Source organism: Dermacentor silvarum, chromosome 8, assembly GCF_013339745.2.
Source record: "Dermacentor silvarum isolate Dsil-2018 chromosome 8, BIME_Dsil_1.4, whole genome shotgun sequence".
NCBI classification, from domain to species: domain Eukaryota; kingdom Metazoa; phylum Arthropoda; class Arachnida; order Ixodida; family Ixodidae; genus Dermacentor; species Dermacentor silvarum.
Genome location: NC_051161.1, coordinates 126,896,570 through 126,912,296, shown reverse-complemented (window position 1 = coordinate 126,912,296; position 15,727 = coordinate 126,896,570). Strand labels below are relative to the sequence as shown.

At 44.3% G+C, this 15,727-nt stretch overlaps 1 protein-coding gene and 1 long non-coding RNA gene across 5 annotated transcripts in view; one reads left to right on the top strand and one right to left on the bottom strand.

Moving 5' to 3' along the window:
• LOC119461680 (fatty-acid amide hydrolase 2-A) overlaps positions 1-15,727 on the bottom strand; it is a 111,578-nt gene that overhangs the window by 84,553 nt on the left and 11,298 nt on the right. For all 4 annotated transcript variants that reach the window (XM_049671881.1, XM_049671882.1, XM_049671883.1 and 1 more), the window contains exons 2-5: positions 11,818-12,037; positions 8,802-9,011; positions 5,381-5,500; positions 4,250-4,407 (exon numbers count right to left, since the gene is read on the bottom strand). In XM_049671881.1, the coding sequence (XP_049527838.1) occupies positions 4,250-4,407; positions 5,381-5,500; positions 8,802-9,011; positions 11,818-12,037 (708 nt within the window). The remainder of the gene's footprint in view (positions 1-4,249; positions 4,408-5,380; positions 5,501-8,801; positions 9,012-11,817; positions 12,038-15,727) is intronic.
• LOC125947354 (uncharacterized) lies at positions 12,113-14,476 on the top strand. The gene is made up of 3 exons (XR_007468222.1): positions 12,113-13,212; positions 13,485-14,101; positions 14,200-14,476. It is a non-coding gene; the product is annotated as an uncharacterized LOC125947354 (long non-coding RNA).

The following is a 15,727-nucleotide window of genomic DNA, read 5'->3' as shown; positions in this document are numbered from 1 at the left end:
GTTTTACATGCCAAAACCAGTTCTGATTATGACGCTCGCCGTAGTGGAGGGTTCCGGATAAACTTTGACCATCTGGGGTTCTTTAACGTGCCCTACAACACAAGAACACGGGCGTTTTTGCATTTCGCAATGGCACTTTTATTGCTGCAAGATGGAGGATGAAGCGGTAAGCTGTGCATGTGTACGTACATGCACATGTTTTCCGCGTCATCTGCCTTGTTTCTGCTTTTCAATATGCATTCACAAATAACTGTACATTCTGAGAAGTCATTTAGGGCAAGAAGCCTAGGTCGACTGAAATGGGACTAACTTAAATGCTCACGAATTTACCACACTTCTAACAAAATGAAAGCTGAAGTGTTGGGCACGAGATTGCAATCCATAATTGGCCTCCGTTAATTCGTAAATGCTTTTAGAATGTGGCCAAAACTTTCTACATGCATGCACGGAAATCGCTAACTTTTCTGCGATTCTGCTCTGCGATACCGATACGAATGCTCACATGCCGCCGCGATGGCTCAGCAGTTACGGTGCCCGATTGCTGACCCGAAAGACGCCGTTCGGGACCCGGCCGTCGCATTTCGATCGAGGCGAAATGCTAGAGGTCCGCGTACTGTGCGATGTCAGTGCACGTTAAAGAACCACAGGTGGTCGAAATTACCCAGAGCCCTCCACTGCGGCGTCCGTCATAGCCGGAGTCGCTTTGGGACGTTAAACATGATAAACCAATGCGCACATGTACCTAGATAGTAAAGCTGCAGAAGTGCACTTGTGCCCCAGATACGAAAAACATTAAAATAAAATGGCGGCAGCACGGCACCCGCTAAACAATAATTTAAACTCATGTTCGTAGCATGGTGATCCACGCCGAGGCAAGAAACTGGACGAGCGGGCAAACTCGGGGCGAGAGTCGAGCTGCTCTAGCGTGAGTTACACGAAATATGGCCAGAAAAATTGCACTGTAGCACTTTTATTATTCAGAATTATAGCAGTCCGGCTACTCCACGTAGTAACGTACCTTGGATGAAGTGAGCAGAGCAAATCTGGGAGCTCTTGGTAGGCTCCCAGATTTGAAAAACACCGTTGACGAGTAAATGTAATGAAAACAGTCGATGCTGCAAATGCTACTCACCGTCACGCAACACACTGAATGCCACAAGTCGCACTTATATCGATATACCCAAAAAATAACACAGAATATGCGCAGGACGAGCGTGTGAGCGAACAAATACCAGAAAAAATGAGCAAAAAGAACGGCTACTGAAAGTTTCCTAAGGGCGCCGGATGCCGGCACACAGCGTTGCCAGAGCGCGGTGGCGCTGGATGAAACCGTCTATATAATTGCGATAGCAATGATATGGACACTGCATTTCTGCCATCGTGGTCCCTGCAATGTTCCGTATAAAGTCCAAGGGTGATAATATTGTCCCCGCGTGCCATATGCTGCATGTGCAAATGAAAGCATGCGACGGTGAGCCGAATGGCGCACAAGGGAGGAAAGCGAGAAGGCAGCGGGGGAGGGAGGGGGCGTACTTTGGTAGCAACTGCGTAGTTTGTGCAGCGACACGCGCAATATCTTGAAAGCAATCTGCAGACATGGCGACTTCGGGGTTGGTCGACTCGCGGTCAGCTTGCTTGCATTGCTGCTCTGTCCTCCTTACACGGCGCTCGGGACTCGATCACGAGAAGAACCCGGTACGTCCATAGCGTGCACACAATCCATAGCAACTGCCAGAGGAAGTCAATCCAGCGCATTTCGTGGCCATATCATTCAATCCTATTTTGACGACAGTTAAAAAAAAAAAACACGTATATAAGTCGCACTGTTCCATAAGACCGCACCCGAAAAATTCAGAAAAAAAAAAAAAAACTCGACCTGTACACCGAAAAATACGGTAGCCGAAAATAGAACTAAAATGTTGGTAAGTCATGCTCGTCAACTTCTTGTAAGACCCATCGCCTTGAGCATAAACTTTTTCCAGTTCCGGCTGTGCTCCGCACCCATGTTTTTTATTCTTCACCGATACTGTGGTCCATGTTGTGGTGGTCTGGGTATAGGTCTGGGTTCCGTCATTCTCACTGCTGCAGCCAATGAAAGCTGGTGAGGTTACGAGGCATCGCCCCCGTCTTCACAATAAGCCTAGTTCTTGCTGTGGTGGCCTTATTAGGGGCCTCACTGCCACGTCTCAGTTTTCTCACTTCTGTAGTTGGTGAACGCTGGAGAAGTTCAATGGTGACAAAGAAGCGTGCACACCATGCACTTGCTTTGGGGAAGAAAGTGGAGATCATTGATGACTTCGACAGCGGCTTTTATACGAAACTGACACTCGGGATGAAACACGTGGTTCCGAACAACAGCCTAACACGGATTCTGCATGACAAAGAGAAGTTGCGAGACACCTTCGAAAGTTTGCAATTCGGGCCTCAAAGGAAAATACTACGACTCGCCAACCATGAAGAGCTGGAGAAGTGTCTGGGCTTGTGGCTGAGGAGAGCCCAAAGCCAGAACATCCGCATCAATGAGCCGCTAAGACATGCAAAAGCAAAAGAACTTAATTCTTCAGCTTGGGATGAGGCCTTCTTGAGCCGCGAAGGCTGGTTGACGAGGTTTAAAGAAAGAAATGGCCTCGTTTTCCGCACAATTTCAGGGGAATCCACTGCAGCTGATGTCACTGCATGTCATGATTGTCATGCACAAGTGCTTCTGGAGATCCTGCATCAGTTCAATCCAGATGATATCTACAATGTGGATGACAAAGCACGTTTTTTTAAGCTCCTGCAGTCAAAATCTCTCACCCTTAAAAGTGAATGGTGTGCAGGCGGAAAACTTAGCAAAGAGAGTCTAACTGTTCTCGTTGGCACGAACATGTCTGGTAGTGCCAAGTTGAAGCTTGTAATCATAGGGAAGTAAAAGAATCCTCGCTGCTTTAAAGGCTTTGCCCATCGTGTACCAGTCAAACATGAAAGTGTGGACGATGGAGGCTCTCTTCAGCAAGTGAATCCACAGCCCTGGACATGGAACTGTAACTGGACTGAAGTCAATTCAGTTAAGAGTTCCTGTTGGACATTACTGCAGCACTGTTACAGTCCATTGATCAAGGGGTTCTCCAGGCCCTCAAAGTCTGCTTCCACAAAAGTCTCCTGCAGAGGATGCTGGTACGCATGAATGAGGACAAAGAATTGGTAGACACTGTTCGTGCCATTTACTTCATTTATGATGCCTGGAGGCAATTGACAGCAAGTACCATAGCAAACTTCTTCAGGCATGCAGGATTTTCTTCGGGCGTCCAGCCTTCCGACATGCTGGATTTGCCTGAATGTGATAGTGAAGACGATGCCACTGAAAAGCAGGGCTTATTAAAGAAGTATGTGCAAGAAGTATATACACATTGACAGTGATGTTGCAACTTGCCCTGATAACACAGTGGAAAACGCTGCTGCAGAGGTCTGCAACAAAGAAGGAGAAGATGAGCAAGAGGAGGCAACTCAAGAGGTAACTACCACAGAAGAAGCTACCACACTTCAAGGAGCAGAATTAGCTGTGCAGGCTCTCAAAAATTTTTTTCAGAAAGAACCAAGATCTGAAATGTTCGTGCAAAGCTTGTGTTTTAAGGAGAACGCAATCCTAAAAAAGGTGGTGGCAAGGACTGAAGCAAGCAAAAATTGATGCATCTTTTAATGCACAGTGACTAGTAGCTGCATAAATTTTGTGAATGCTGTGCCAAAACACGTTATAATTTTTTCTGCTCTTTGAAAAACTATCAGCTACATTCACCTCATGGTGCTCACAATTCCTTAAAACAATTTTAAGAGGGTGTATGCACACAGTGCTGCACCCTTGCTCATCTTTCTCAGTAAACGCAACTCCTGTTAAATGGAATTAATTCATTCGGTCCCATGATGCTCTGTTTAACGATATTCTACTGTACTGAAGTGACCTATCATATTCTACTTAATTGCTGGTGTAAAGCATTGGTAGTGACATAATCGTACACATGCAGTCCTTTTCCAATTTTCGTTTGACAAGGACACTTGCACGACAAACATTTTGCAAGCACTTTGTGATTGGACAAAGCATCACAAGATGTCGCCGCCAGCTTTGCTACTGTCGTCCACGGCTCTGGTAACTCTGTCATCCGTAAATGGCAAGAAGGTTACGGACAAGCTAAAACTCTCCATCGTCCGTGTGCTTCGTACCGTCGTAACTACACAAAATCGTGCCCCTCAGTTCTCTCGATTCTTCTCGTACCTCAGTGTTGAATGACACCAGGGATGCACGGGGTCCCGCCATGATGGCCAGCATGGGTTCGAGGTCCTGGGCATACCGGCACATGGGACCAGCCACGAGGCAGGCGTCCAGGGAGTCATCGCGTGCCGGTGGGTACTGGCCCTTGTTGGACACCAGCCCTGAAGATAGCGTGCACAGCCACCGTCAGACAACGCAAACAATCGATAGACATGCCAAGTAGGTTTATTAAAACGAGAGACTTTCCTAGTGAACCTTTCCAGACTTTGCTGATCATGGCTGCTGCTGTCTTGCTGAATAACTCAAGCACAGAAATTAATAAAAACAATTATGTGTCTGACGGTGGGATCGAATCTTGGCCTCCAAGCAGAACAGTCAGATGCTCTAACCATTAAGCCACAACTGTATACATACTTCTCTCAGGCCAACACCAAAGTAGCTCTTTGAGATGATTGGCACATGTGTGCCATGTCTCGTAGCATGTGCACATTGTATGCAAGTGAATTACGCATCTTGCACACAAGCAGTTTTTTTCTTCTTTTTTTTTTCCAGTTTTCGCGGGGGAGCACATTTATGTTCGCAGTTGTGACCACTTTCATCCCTATGCAATGTGGAGTGCACGAACACATGCTTTGACCCCTTTATGTATGCAATCCTAAGAATCAACCCAGACACATTCGCTTTGGCTAACCGAAGCAACAGATGAAACACAGAAAAGTAAAATGACAGGACAAGTGCCTCTCCTCTCTATACCTTTTATGCAACCTTTGTGTGGTGGTGCACCTTGCGGCTTCCATTAACATTGTCTGAATACCGCCTGGCCTGCCCCCATTCAGGATACATGAACTCGCATAATAAAAGGAGACGGACACATGATACAAGACAGCATATCTACAGTTACAATAATACGCTAAGCACAATGGCATAAAAAAGATCTTTCTGGCAGCCACAATGCAATACCAACAGGATACCGCACTATTGCAGGTAAGGCTTCAGGCTAAAGTGGTCACAGAAGGCCCAGCAGTGACATCCTGCAGTGTGCACTGCAGGATGTCAATGCCACAGAGTAACCTGACATGTGCAAATGAAGAAAATGCAGGCAGCAATGTCGGAACACAGAAAAATGTGTCTCACCTCTTGTTGGCTTGTGGCCAAAGATGCCATTGAAGAATGCCGGCATCCGTATGCTGCCACCGATGTCAGTTCCAACACCAATTACGGAGCCAGCACTAGCGATGAGGCTTCCCTCACCCCCTGTGCGTGGTGATAGTGCCATGTGGCAAAAAGAGCTGTAGCATTAAAGTTGCAGAAGTGCACTACGGACAGGGCACAAGCAAACAAACAAGTTCAACAAATAATGCAAATTTGATTGATACTGTACTTTGTCATTTAAATTTCATTTACAACCCCTTGCTTTTGGTTATTAGCACCAGCAGAAGTCAGTCAGAGTTCACATATTCAGCCCTGGCACATTATCGCAGCCATAGAGTTTCTCACTATAACACCTAGAGGGTAAACTGGCGCCACCGTCTATGCGAGTTTCTTTCTGGGCTGCCGTGCCCTCATGGGAATGACGGGATATGTGTCTGCGAGGCTTGTGTTGGCTGGTGTTGTACGAGGCTTCGTCTAAAATCTGGATATGGCTACACAAATAACGCGTTCTTAAAATAAAATCTACATAAAAGGCTTTCATTCAGCCATATTACATCTCTCAATAAAGTTTACTTACCTACAATGCAGCATCAAGCGATGAAAAGCAAGAACAGACGACAAGTTGTTCCAAAGCGAGCGAGTATCTTGTCGTCTGCCCTCCAACTTTAGCGGCCAGCTGATACTTTTTAGGTTTCATAGAATTGTGCATCCAATAGTATGTCCTCAAAATTAAACAAAACATGTTTTTGTGTAATAATAAAGCTAAAGCAGTTTTTACGTCCTGTTTTATCAGGAAATGAATCATTGTGACAGACGGAACGGTGCTAGCCAGGCGTGTCTTCAAGGCGTTCTGGCTCTTCAAGAACGATGCCAATCCGAATCCACAACATACCGGCATTCCCTTGCATACCACAGCGCAGCAGCGCCACATTTCCCTCTAGGTTTTATAGTGTGAAACTCTATGATCGCAGCAATGGCTGCTGCGCCATTAAAATATGAATTACTATGACTAAAAGGCAAACGTAAATACGAAAATGCTTTTTGAGTGGTGGAAATCCTCCACACTTCTCAAATTCCTAAAAAGAATGAAAAGACATTGCCTAAGAAAGCTCGATGAGAAATAAACATGTGTTCCATTAATATACAATGTTTGGTGAAGTGCAGGACACAGAAACCGAACGATCACTTTCTTTCAAAAGCATCAAAGAATGTTATACAACTAGTGTATAAAAAGAGATATAATTTGGTTGCGCATCAATTTTTGCACAGGATGGATGTTCACAAGCAGGTGCTTGCAAACTTTACACGACACAATAATGCTGCTAGGTTGACATTGTTGCGTTCATGCAGTCATTGCTGCCAAGGGCACTGCCGCTAGGCTCTTACTCATCTTTGTGATACCACTTTTCTTTCTGCAACGTGATTAACAACTTCGATAACACCGATTAATGTAGTCAGCATAGCACATAATGCTGCTAGGTTGACATTGTTGCATTCATGCAGTCATTGCTGCCAAGGGCACCGCAACTAGGCTCTTACTCATCGTTGTGATCCCGCTTTTCTTTCTGCAACGTGATTAACAACTTCGATAACATCGATTAATGTAGTCAGCATAGCTGCATTGTATGGTCACAATGCAGAACCTAATGTATGAAGCAGGCCCATAGCCATGAATTTTCGGTGGGAGGGGCACCTGCCGACGACCTTGACTATATGATGAAAGCACCCATTTTTCAGAAATTATTTTTGGTAAAGATCGCAGTATGTAAATTATTATAATTTAAAAAATAATATGTTATTAATACTTGACGGCATGACAGCGTGAAGTGGGTGGTGCGTAGAGCCGACTGTCAGGTGCGGCATCCTCTGCTCTTGTGCGATGCTACGGGTCGCTTGCGCGGCGGCCCGTTCGGCCAATGTACACAGCGTTGTAGGACATGGGCACGGAAAGATCAAAATTTCGAGGGGGGGGGGGGGCCTAGAACCCCCCGGGGGCACCTGGCTACGGGCCTGGTATGAAGCAGACACTGACAGGGCCCAGTTGGCCGATGGAATGGGCTAGACAACCTTATTGCTTGCTTACGTGCCTTACTGCTATATAACTTCTCATTGCCTTCTTGCATTGTTGTTGAACTGCTGCTGTTTTATGTGATGGAGGGGTGTTTGGCCTTTAGCCTATACTTCTTTCCAGGTTATAAACGTTAAAAATAAACGTGAATTGAATTGAACATTTAACCCTTGGAGGTTCACTGTTATGCATAGTTGGCAGCAACTGCATCTGCATGCTTAAAATATTGTTTTTTTCTTTTCTTTTTTTGTTGGGGAGGGAAGAAACACTGAGCGATGACGTATGACTTATTCCATACTAGTCTTGTCATCCACCGCTCACGGCCGACTGATCCTGTTGATAACGCGAGCAGACCGTCGCTCTGACCACTGACAAAGCGCGATAAGCGCGAAAAGGCATTATTACCGGAAAGGCATCGCTACAAAATCCCGGCCCTGCCTAACGCCGCCCAAAGATGCTGCTACCCCCAGTCTAGAAGCAAATGCTGTTACATCACTACTTCCATACGTTTGCTCCCTCTTAAGCAAAGCAGATAGCAAAAACATGTATGACCATGGCTGTGTCTAGATCTGGTTTTATCCGAACTACCGCAAGTGCACTCAACAGAATGCATGGTTATTTGTCAGCAAGTATTACCTGTGCCAGCAGGTTTGAAAGAGAAAGAGTACTTTCTCTTGTGGGCTGCACACAGGAAGTGCAAGCGCTACCAGTGCTACCAAGTGAGACACCCACTGACCTCGCCTGGGGTCTCCAATTCCCAGCAAGTGGTGAGTGCAAAGTCTCCATTGGTGCCTTTCTCCAGCATTTTCCCACACATGAGAAGTTCTCTATGTATTGCCATGGCAGACACCGCAGCCACTTGTAGCTAGAACCCTGTTAACCTAGAGCATTTTCTTCAAGGAATTTCTCATTGATTGCCTGTACTGGTTAACTCAAATTGGTTACTGGTTAGCTCAAAGGACTAGTAGTTGCAAATATAATAAATGCTTTCCCAATGTAACTGTTGCAAACGTCCACTGTTTCCTCAAGCCTGAATCGAACCAAGGCTTTCATGCAGGTTTCAGGCAACTGCAGTGCTTGAAGTGTTGAGGCATGGTGCCATTTGTGCCCTCGCATATCTGCAGTGACACTGAATTTTGCAATTACTGGCTCAATGTGAAGAAGTGATCTACAGAGATCCTGAAACCTCTATCTCTTGTTTATCACACTTATCAGCAAGTTCTTTTTACTAGTAAATCATCCTTTTACCTGCCCGTCTGTGACAATCTCAAGCGACAGTTGATGCTATCGTAACAAAACAAACACGCAGCTGCAAGAGCAAAAGCACGAACTGACCACTGGATCCGCCACAAATGCGGCGACTGTCGTAGGGGTTGTTGGTGCGTCCGTGCAAGTTGTTGTAAGACTCCCACCACATGCACAGCTCCGAGATGTTGGTGAGTGCCAGCGGGATGGCACCAGCCGCACGAAGCAGGGCCATGCCGTCGGCATCCTGTGGGGCACGGAAGCCCTTCCGCAGCACCAGACCCGAGTCCTGTAGCATGCCTGTGGTTGTACAAATAGGATGGCAATCAGGCAGGATAGTTCCTGTCAGTGCGACATTCAGAAGAAGAAAAAAATGGTCAGAACAAAGTCATTTTTCAATTACTGCTTAACCTCATCAGGATTAAACAGGCTATAAGAAAACAATCTACAGTCGAACCCACTCTAACAGTACCTGTTACAATAATATATTGTCATGTACGAGTTTGTACTGCTATGAACAAAATGACGTTGGTTGGTGAAGAAGAGGCTGAAGTGTCTCGGAACTCGGTAGATGGTGGTACCCAGAGCTACAACCTTCTGACTGTATATATTGTAAATACATATATTTTCTACCCGTTACATTTGGTGGAGGTGCTGGGATTAAACTTTTGCGAATGCTCTATGGTAAAATAAAAAGCTTGCTACAATGTTCCCATGCCGCGTTATTGGTAACTGTTAAATCTGAGCCATTTCACAAGTCTACATGCTGTGCACACCAAGCGCCCACCTCGCGCAGCTCTCTTTTGTATCCCTTTCACACAAGAGTCTATACTGCGTCAAGTTGGCCAACAGCGCCATTAGACCACAAGAGGTCTGCTTTGCCTCAGTGTTTTTGTTTGTCTTTGTTGCATGGTCCCGATGCGAGTTTGGCTCCCCGGCTTCCTTGTCTCGCAGCCAGAAGGGCAAATGGCTGATCTGCCCTCGGATTACGAGCAATGCACGACGCAGTCTGCAGTCATCGATGGCACATCGGAACTCAGAGTTTCTACATGCAGATGATGCATTAGAAACATTGGAACAACTGACTGATAAGGCAATTGTGACAGAGGTGCTAGCAGCAGATAGCGATGACAACGACGACAGTGTCAACGGCAACGACGGAATGGTTGGGCAGGCTGCCCCAGTGTTCTCGCAGGAGACATTGCAGATGATTCAGTCCCTCCAGTGCTTCATTTTCGCGAGAGACCCGGATGCCCTGGAGAAGAATGTCAGCAAGCTTTGCATAAAGCAGGCAAAGCTGACGGACATGGCCACAAAAAAAGCCATAAGTGTACGCAATTTTCTGTCTAATAAAATGTTTTTATTTTTGTCCCTTATGTTTTTTTTTTAACTTTCTGAAACCTCATGAAATTTGCTTGGCACTTAAGTATTCTTATAAGTGGATTAAACTGTATTATGAACAAATGAAATTCCATTTATTAGCTCATTTTAACTAAGCAAAGCTTCCCTACCAGTGTATTTAGGGAACCATTTTTTCCCCAATGTGACCTTGGAAATCATGTAGGACATGTAGAAAACTGTTATGCGTGGCATTTTAGCAGTACTATGTCACATAACATCTGGCAAAGCATTGCGCGAGGGGTGTCTACAAAAATGACGGGTCGGTCTAAGTGGTGCGACATGACGGATGGTCTTTTACAATGCTAGTCTTAAAAGAAATATTAGTCATAAGGACAATTTTCTTCTGATTAATACAGTTTCGAGAACAAGTCTCTGCATAATGATGCCTGCACTTCTGTTTGCCAATTCAAAGGAGGCGAGAACTTTTGTCAAGCTTATGTCTCAGCTTTTAGATCCAGCTCTTCCTTTCAGGCAAATTAATATAGAGAAACTGAAATGCTTATTTGAAGCAATATCAAGCCTGCATATTATAAGTTCACAATCGCAAACAATATCATCACAACACCAACGTTTACTTTCTCAATGTATGTATTGAACACGCTGTGTACACACACAGCTTCAACAATTGCCAATGGCTACCGCTAAGCTTATATCTGCATAGATGAAAAGATGTCTTAAGTGTTTCTTCAAGCACTAGTGTCACTAGTGCTGGAAAAGTTTTAAAAAAGAAAGCAACAGAAAGCCAAGTTTCAACATCAAGCAGGACACTCGCCACCATTTCAAGTAAAAAGGCAACTACAAGCAAATAGAACTCAGCTTAAGCGGAACATTTCATATACAGAATCCACGGCAGGCGGAAGAAGTTGCTGACAGAGCCAGTGCCACTGAACATTTGAACACAGTGGACAAAGCAGCAAGGTTGCATGAAAGTACAGTCTTGATGAAATATTAAATATAACAAACCAAATCTAAAAATAATTTTTGCCAATATCAGCATAAAAGAATATATGCTTATAATTAATATTGGATATAATGAGGCTATTTTAGTGTCGGGTGTGACCTCATTATACCATCTAGGTTTGGCTGTACTTGGAATCAAGGATATGAGAATTGTGCAATAGGTTTGTTTGGGAGGCTATAAGAGGCCTTAACTGAAAAAAAGAAAGAAAGAAAAAAAAAAAAAGTTCTGGGGTCTTGCACACCAAAATCGCGATTTTACATAGCACGCCATAGTGGCAGACTCCAGATTAAAGGTCCACCTGGGGTTCTTTAACCCCAATGCATGGTACATAAGCATTTTTACATTCCGCCACCATTGGAATGCAGCCACCGTGGCCAGGATTCAACTTACAATGTCGAGCTCAACAGCGCAATGCCATGGTCATACAACTGAGCTATTGTGGTGGGAAAGATGCTTTAATTTTGTAAAAGGCACAATAAAGCTCATACTGTGCAAATTACTTGCCCTGTCCCTTTAAGGAAAGGCATCAGTCGAAATATATTGGTGGTTACGAAGCCTGCACTGCAGAGCCAAGATAAAGCATTTTCACCCATATCGACTGTAAATAGAAAGAGGAAACAATAGACTGCCCGATAACACAGCAAGCAAACTGCCCTGTTTGCTCGAGATTTCTTTTTGCATTGGTGTTAAGAGCTATGCAACGAAGAGCAGTGCAACACACTGCACGTGCCTCATGGGACTGACCTTTGACGGCATAGCAGTCCTTGGTTGAGAGCGGCACCCCAAGGAAGGGCTTGTCCTTGGCCAGCTGCTCCGGTGTGACTGTACCTGAGGCAACAAGCTGGTCAGCGGCTTCAGCTTCAGCTATGGCTTCCTCATACCGGTCCTCCACCACAGCATTGATCACAGGCTGCACCTCTCGGATACGCCGCATGTATCGCTCAACTAGATCCACGCTCTTGAGCTGCATAGCAGAAGTAGCAGAGGAAGATTAGATAGGCTGCAATGAGCTGATGGCATTTCAGACAGCAGAGCCTGTTACAACAAAAATGGTACTAGTACTAGGGCAAAATTTTTGGCGAATGGAGTGAATGACCAAACAAACAAAAAGGGTAAGACATCTTAAATTAGTTGCAGCTTAGATGATAATGATGACAGTGTTCGATGGAGTTTAATGGCAAAGAGACTACTGTGACCATGAAGTGCGAAAAAAATGGTGATTGTTCGGCTTAATGGAATGAAAATAAATAAATTATTGGTGTACTAAAGTTGCAAGAAAACGCTGCTGCATAGTGCCATGTGAAAAGAAAATCGAGTACTATAGATTTTCACAAAAACATTGCTGAAAACAAAGCGGCCATGTTTAATGTTTACGAACTGCAACTTCGGCAGATGTGGTGCCTGCTGTAGCACAGCTTTGTATCACAGCATGCTAGGTAAGTCAAATTGAATATTCAAATTGTGAAATCTTTGAATATGATTAGTGCTAGTAAAACATGTATGCCAAAAGACAGCTAAAAGACACATAGCTTAGCGTGCCTGAGGTGAGGACATAGCGCAACAGCTGAGCATACTGAATCAAGTAATATTAAGTTGCTTATGGGACAGTTATGCATAAATATTTTTTTAGTAAATCTTTGGCCAGTAAACTTAAACCAGCAATTCCAAGCTTTGTTTGCTCTGTACATGCTATCATTTGGTTTTAGGCGAGCTTTTACTTCACATGGCATGCAACCACAAAGATACAGGATTCTTGTCCATAACGTAATAAACGTTTGCCAACACAATTGTTCAGTATTTTACCTTGCTGCTTAGAAACTGAAGCGTGAGACTAGTTCTTACTTGCCTACAACAGTTAACATCTTCAAGAAAAATTGATAACTCCGAATGATCAGACTTCCAAGTCCACTTTACATGGTATGCTGACAGCATATTGCATAGACACACTGTATGGCATATGGGCACAAGATTTCACAATGATTAATCTTCAATAAGCATTCAGGAGAGGACAAAACCATAAAATTAACCAAAACCACAAAATGAGAAAGACACATCTGAAAGTTTTGGGATGCTCGGAGATCAGAACAAAAGCTGCCTTTTCTTTACCAATGCTGTTAGCTGGGCGAGTCTGTCTGCGAGGTTGCCAGTGGCGCACCGACGGGGGGGGATTCGGGGGTTGTAACCCCCCCCCCCCTGAGGCCGACTTAACCCCCCCTTTTGTTTAACCCCTTTTCTTTCCTTACGCATTTGAGTGCTGCAACTAAGATGTAAGACGCGCAATCGTCTGCACACTCGCAAAAAGCGCATTTTTTTCACAATTTCCCGTGAAGAAATCGAAATTAGTGCTGTTTAGATGGTATTGGCAAACTGTCAACCCCCCCCTGGCAGAGATCCTGGGTGCGCTACTGGAGGTTGCATATTTTATTTATAGTGACCGCAAGAAAAAATGGGGACTGAAGAAAGAAATGAACAACAACAGTGTTCATGACGGTGGGTTTACTTGATAATTTGTGCACGCATGATTGCACACGCACAAAGCAAAAGCTTTGCAATAATCTGTAAACTACAAACAAGAAAAGGTCACAGAGTAACACAGAAAGACAGGATTGACATTGACGTACAACTCGGAAGTCAATGCTGGTCCTGTTTTATAGCGAGCAGCTTTCAAGTCTTCCACCATGTGCGTTCTACGTCCTCTTTGTGTAGCCGTGTAAAAAATATTGTGCCCCGCCTTTTTGATCAATCCAGTGCACTTCCAGTGGAATTGCGCAGAATGGGAACATGTTGAATTTCAGATATGCGCTGCCAGCAAAATTCCAGACCAAATTGTTTGTGTTCTAAGATGTTTGAAAATGATGGAAAAAAAAAAGAAAAGAAAGAAAAAAAGACAACAAACACGCATGGCAAGGCAAGGTAGCAACGGCGGTTTTATATCCTCCTCAGTCATGGATTATGATGGACTGTTGATAAACATATCACATTTCCATAATTTCATTTCTAGACACTGAAAGAAAGTCAAGGTGACAGAGTGATGGCTTGTGCATCTTCTATTGAGTCCTGGTAATTTCAGAGTAATTAAATATTGATTTAGCTGTCATTTGTGTCATGTTCCATCTTCTCCAGCAGCTTTTCCCCCCCATGACCAGGGGAAAAGCTGCTGGAGAAGATGGAATAACAGTCAATTTAATCAAAGTAGGAGAAGATATCATGCTTGAAAAGCTTGCGGCCCTTTATACGCCATGCCTCACAACTTCAAGTGTACCAGAGAGCTGGAAGAATGCCAACATTATACTCATCCATAAGAAGGGAGACGTTAATAGACCCATTAGCTTGCTTTCAGTATTGTATGAAATATTCACCAAGATAATTTCCACTAGAATCAGGGCAACACTTGAGCTAACCAAGAGAAAAGGCTGGCTTCAGGAAGGGATATTCTACGATGGATCATATCCATGTCATAAATCAGGTAATCGAGAAATCTGCGGAGTACAATCAACCTCTCTATATGGCTTTCATAAATTAGGAAAAAGCATTTGATTCAGTAGAGATACCAGTAGTCATAGAGGCATTGCGTAATAAAGGAGTACAGGAGGCATACGTGAAAATCTTGGCAAATATCTACAAGGATTGCACAGCAACCTTGGTTCTCCACAAGAAAAGTAGAAAGATACCTATCAAGAAAAGGGTCAGGCAAGGAGACACAATCTCTCCAATGCTATTTACGACATGCTTAGTAAAGTATTCAAGCTCTTAGACTGGGAAGGCTTAGGAGTGAGGATCAATGGCGAATATCTCAGCAACCTTCGGTTTGCAGATGACATTGTCCTATTCAGCAACAATGGGGATGAATTACAGCAAATGATTGAGGACCTTAACCGAGAAAGTTTAAGAGTGGGTTGAAGATTAATACGCAGAAAACAAACATAATGTTCAATAGCCTGGCAAGGGAACAAGAATTCAGGATCGCCAGTTAGCCTCTAGAGTCTGTAAAAGAGTATGTTTATCTAGGTCAATCACTCACAGGAGACCCTGATCATGAGAAAGAAATTTACAGAAGAATCAAATTGGGTTAGAGTGCATACGGCAGGCATTGCCAAATCCTGACTGGGAGCTTACCACTGTCGTTGAAAAGAAAAGTGTACAATCATTGCATTCTACCAGTGCTAGCATATGGGGCAGAAACTTGGAGGTTAACAAAGAAGCTCGAGAACAAATTAAGGACCGCACAAAGAGCGATGGAACGAAAAATGTTAGGCCTAACGTTAAGAGACGGGAAGGGAGCGGTGTGGATCAGAGAGCAAACAGGGATAGCCGATATTCTAGTTGACATTAAGCGGAAGAAATGGAGCTGGGCAGGCCATGTAATGCATAGGATGTATAACCGGTGGACCAATAATTAGAGTTACAGAATGGATACCAACAGAAGGGAAGCGCAGTCGAGGACAGCAGAAAACTAGGTGGGGTGATGAAGTTAGGAAATTTGCAGGCGCAAGTTGGAATCAGCTAGCGCAAGACAGGGGTAATTGGAGATCACAGGGAGAGGCCTTCATCCTGCAGTGGACATAAATATAGACTGATGATGATGATGTGTCATGTTTCTTCATACTGATAATAGTAATAGAAGTCCGGCTCAAAGCATGTGAACAAGTTAGTC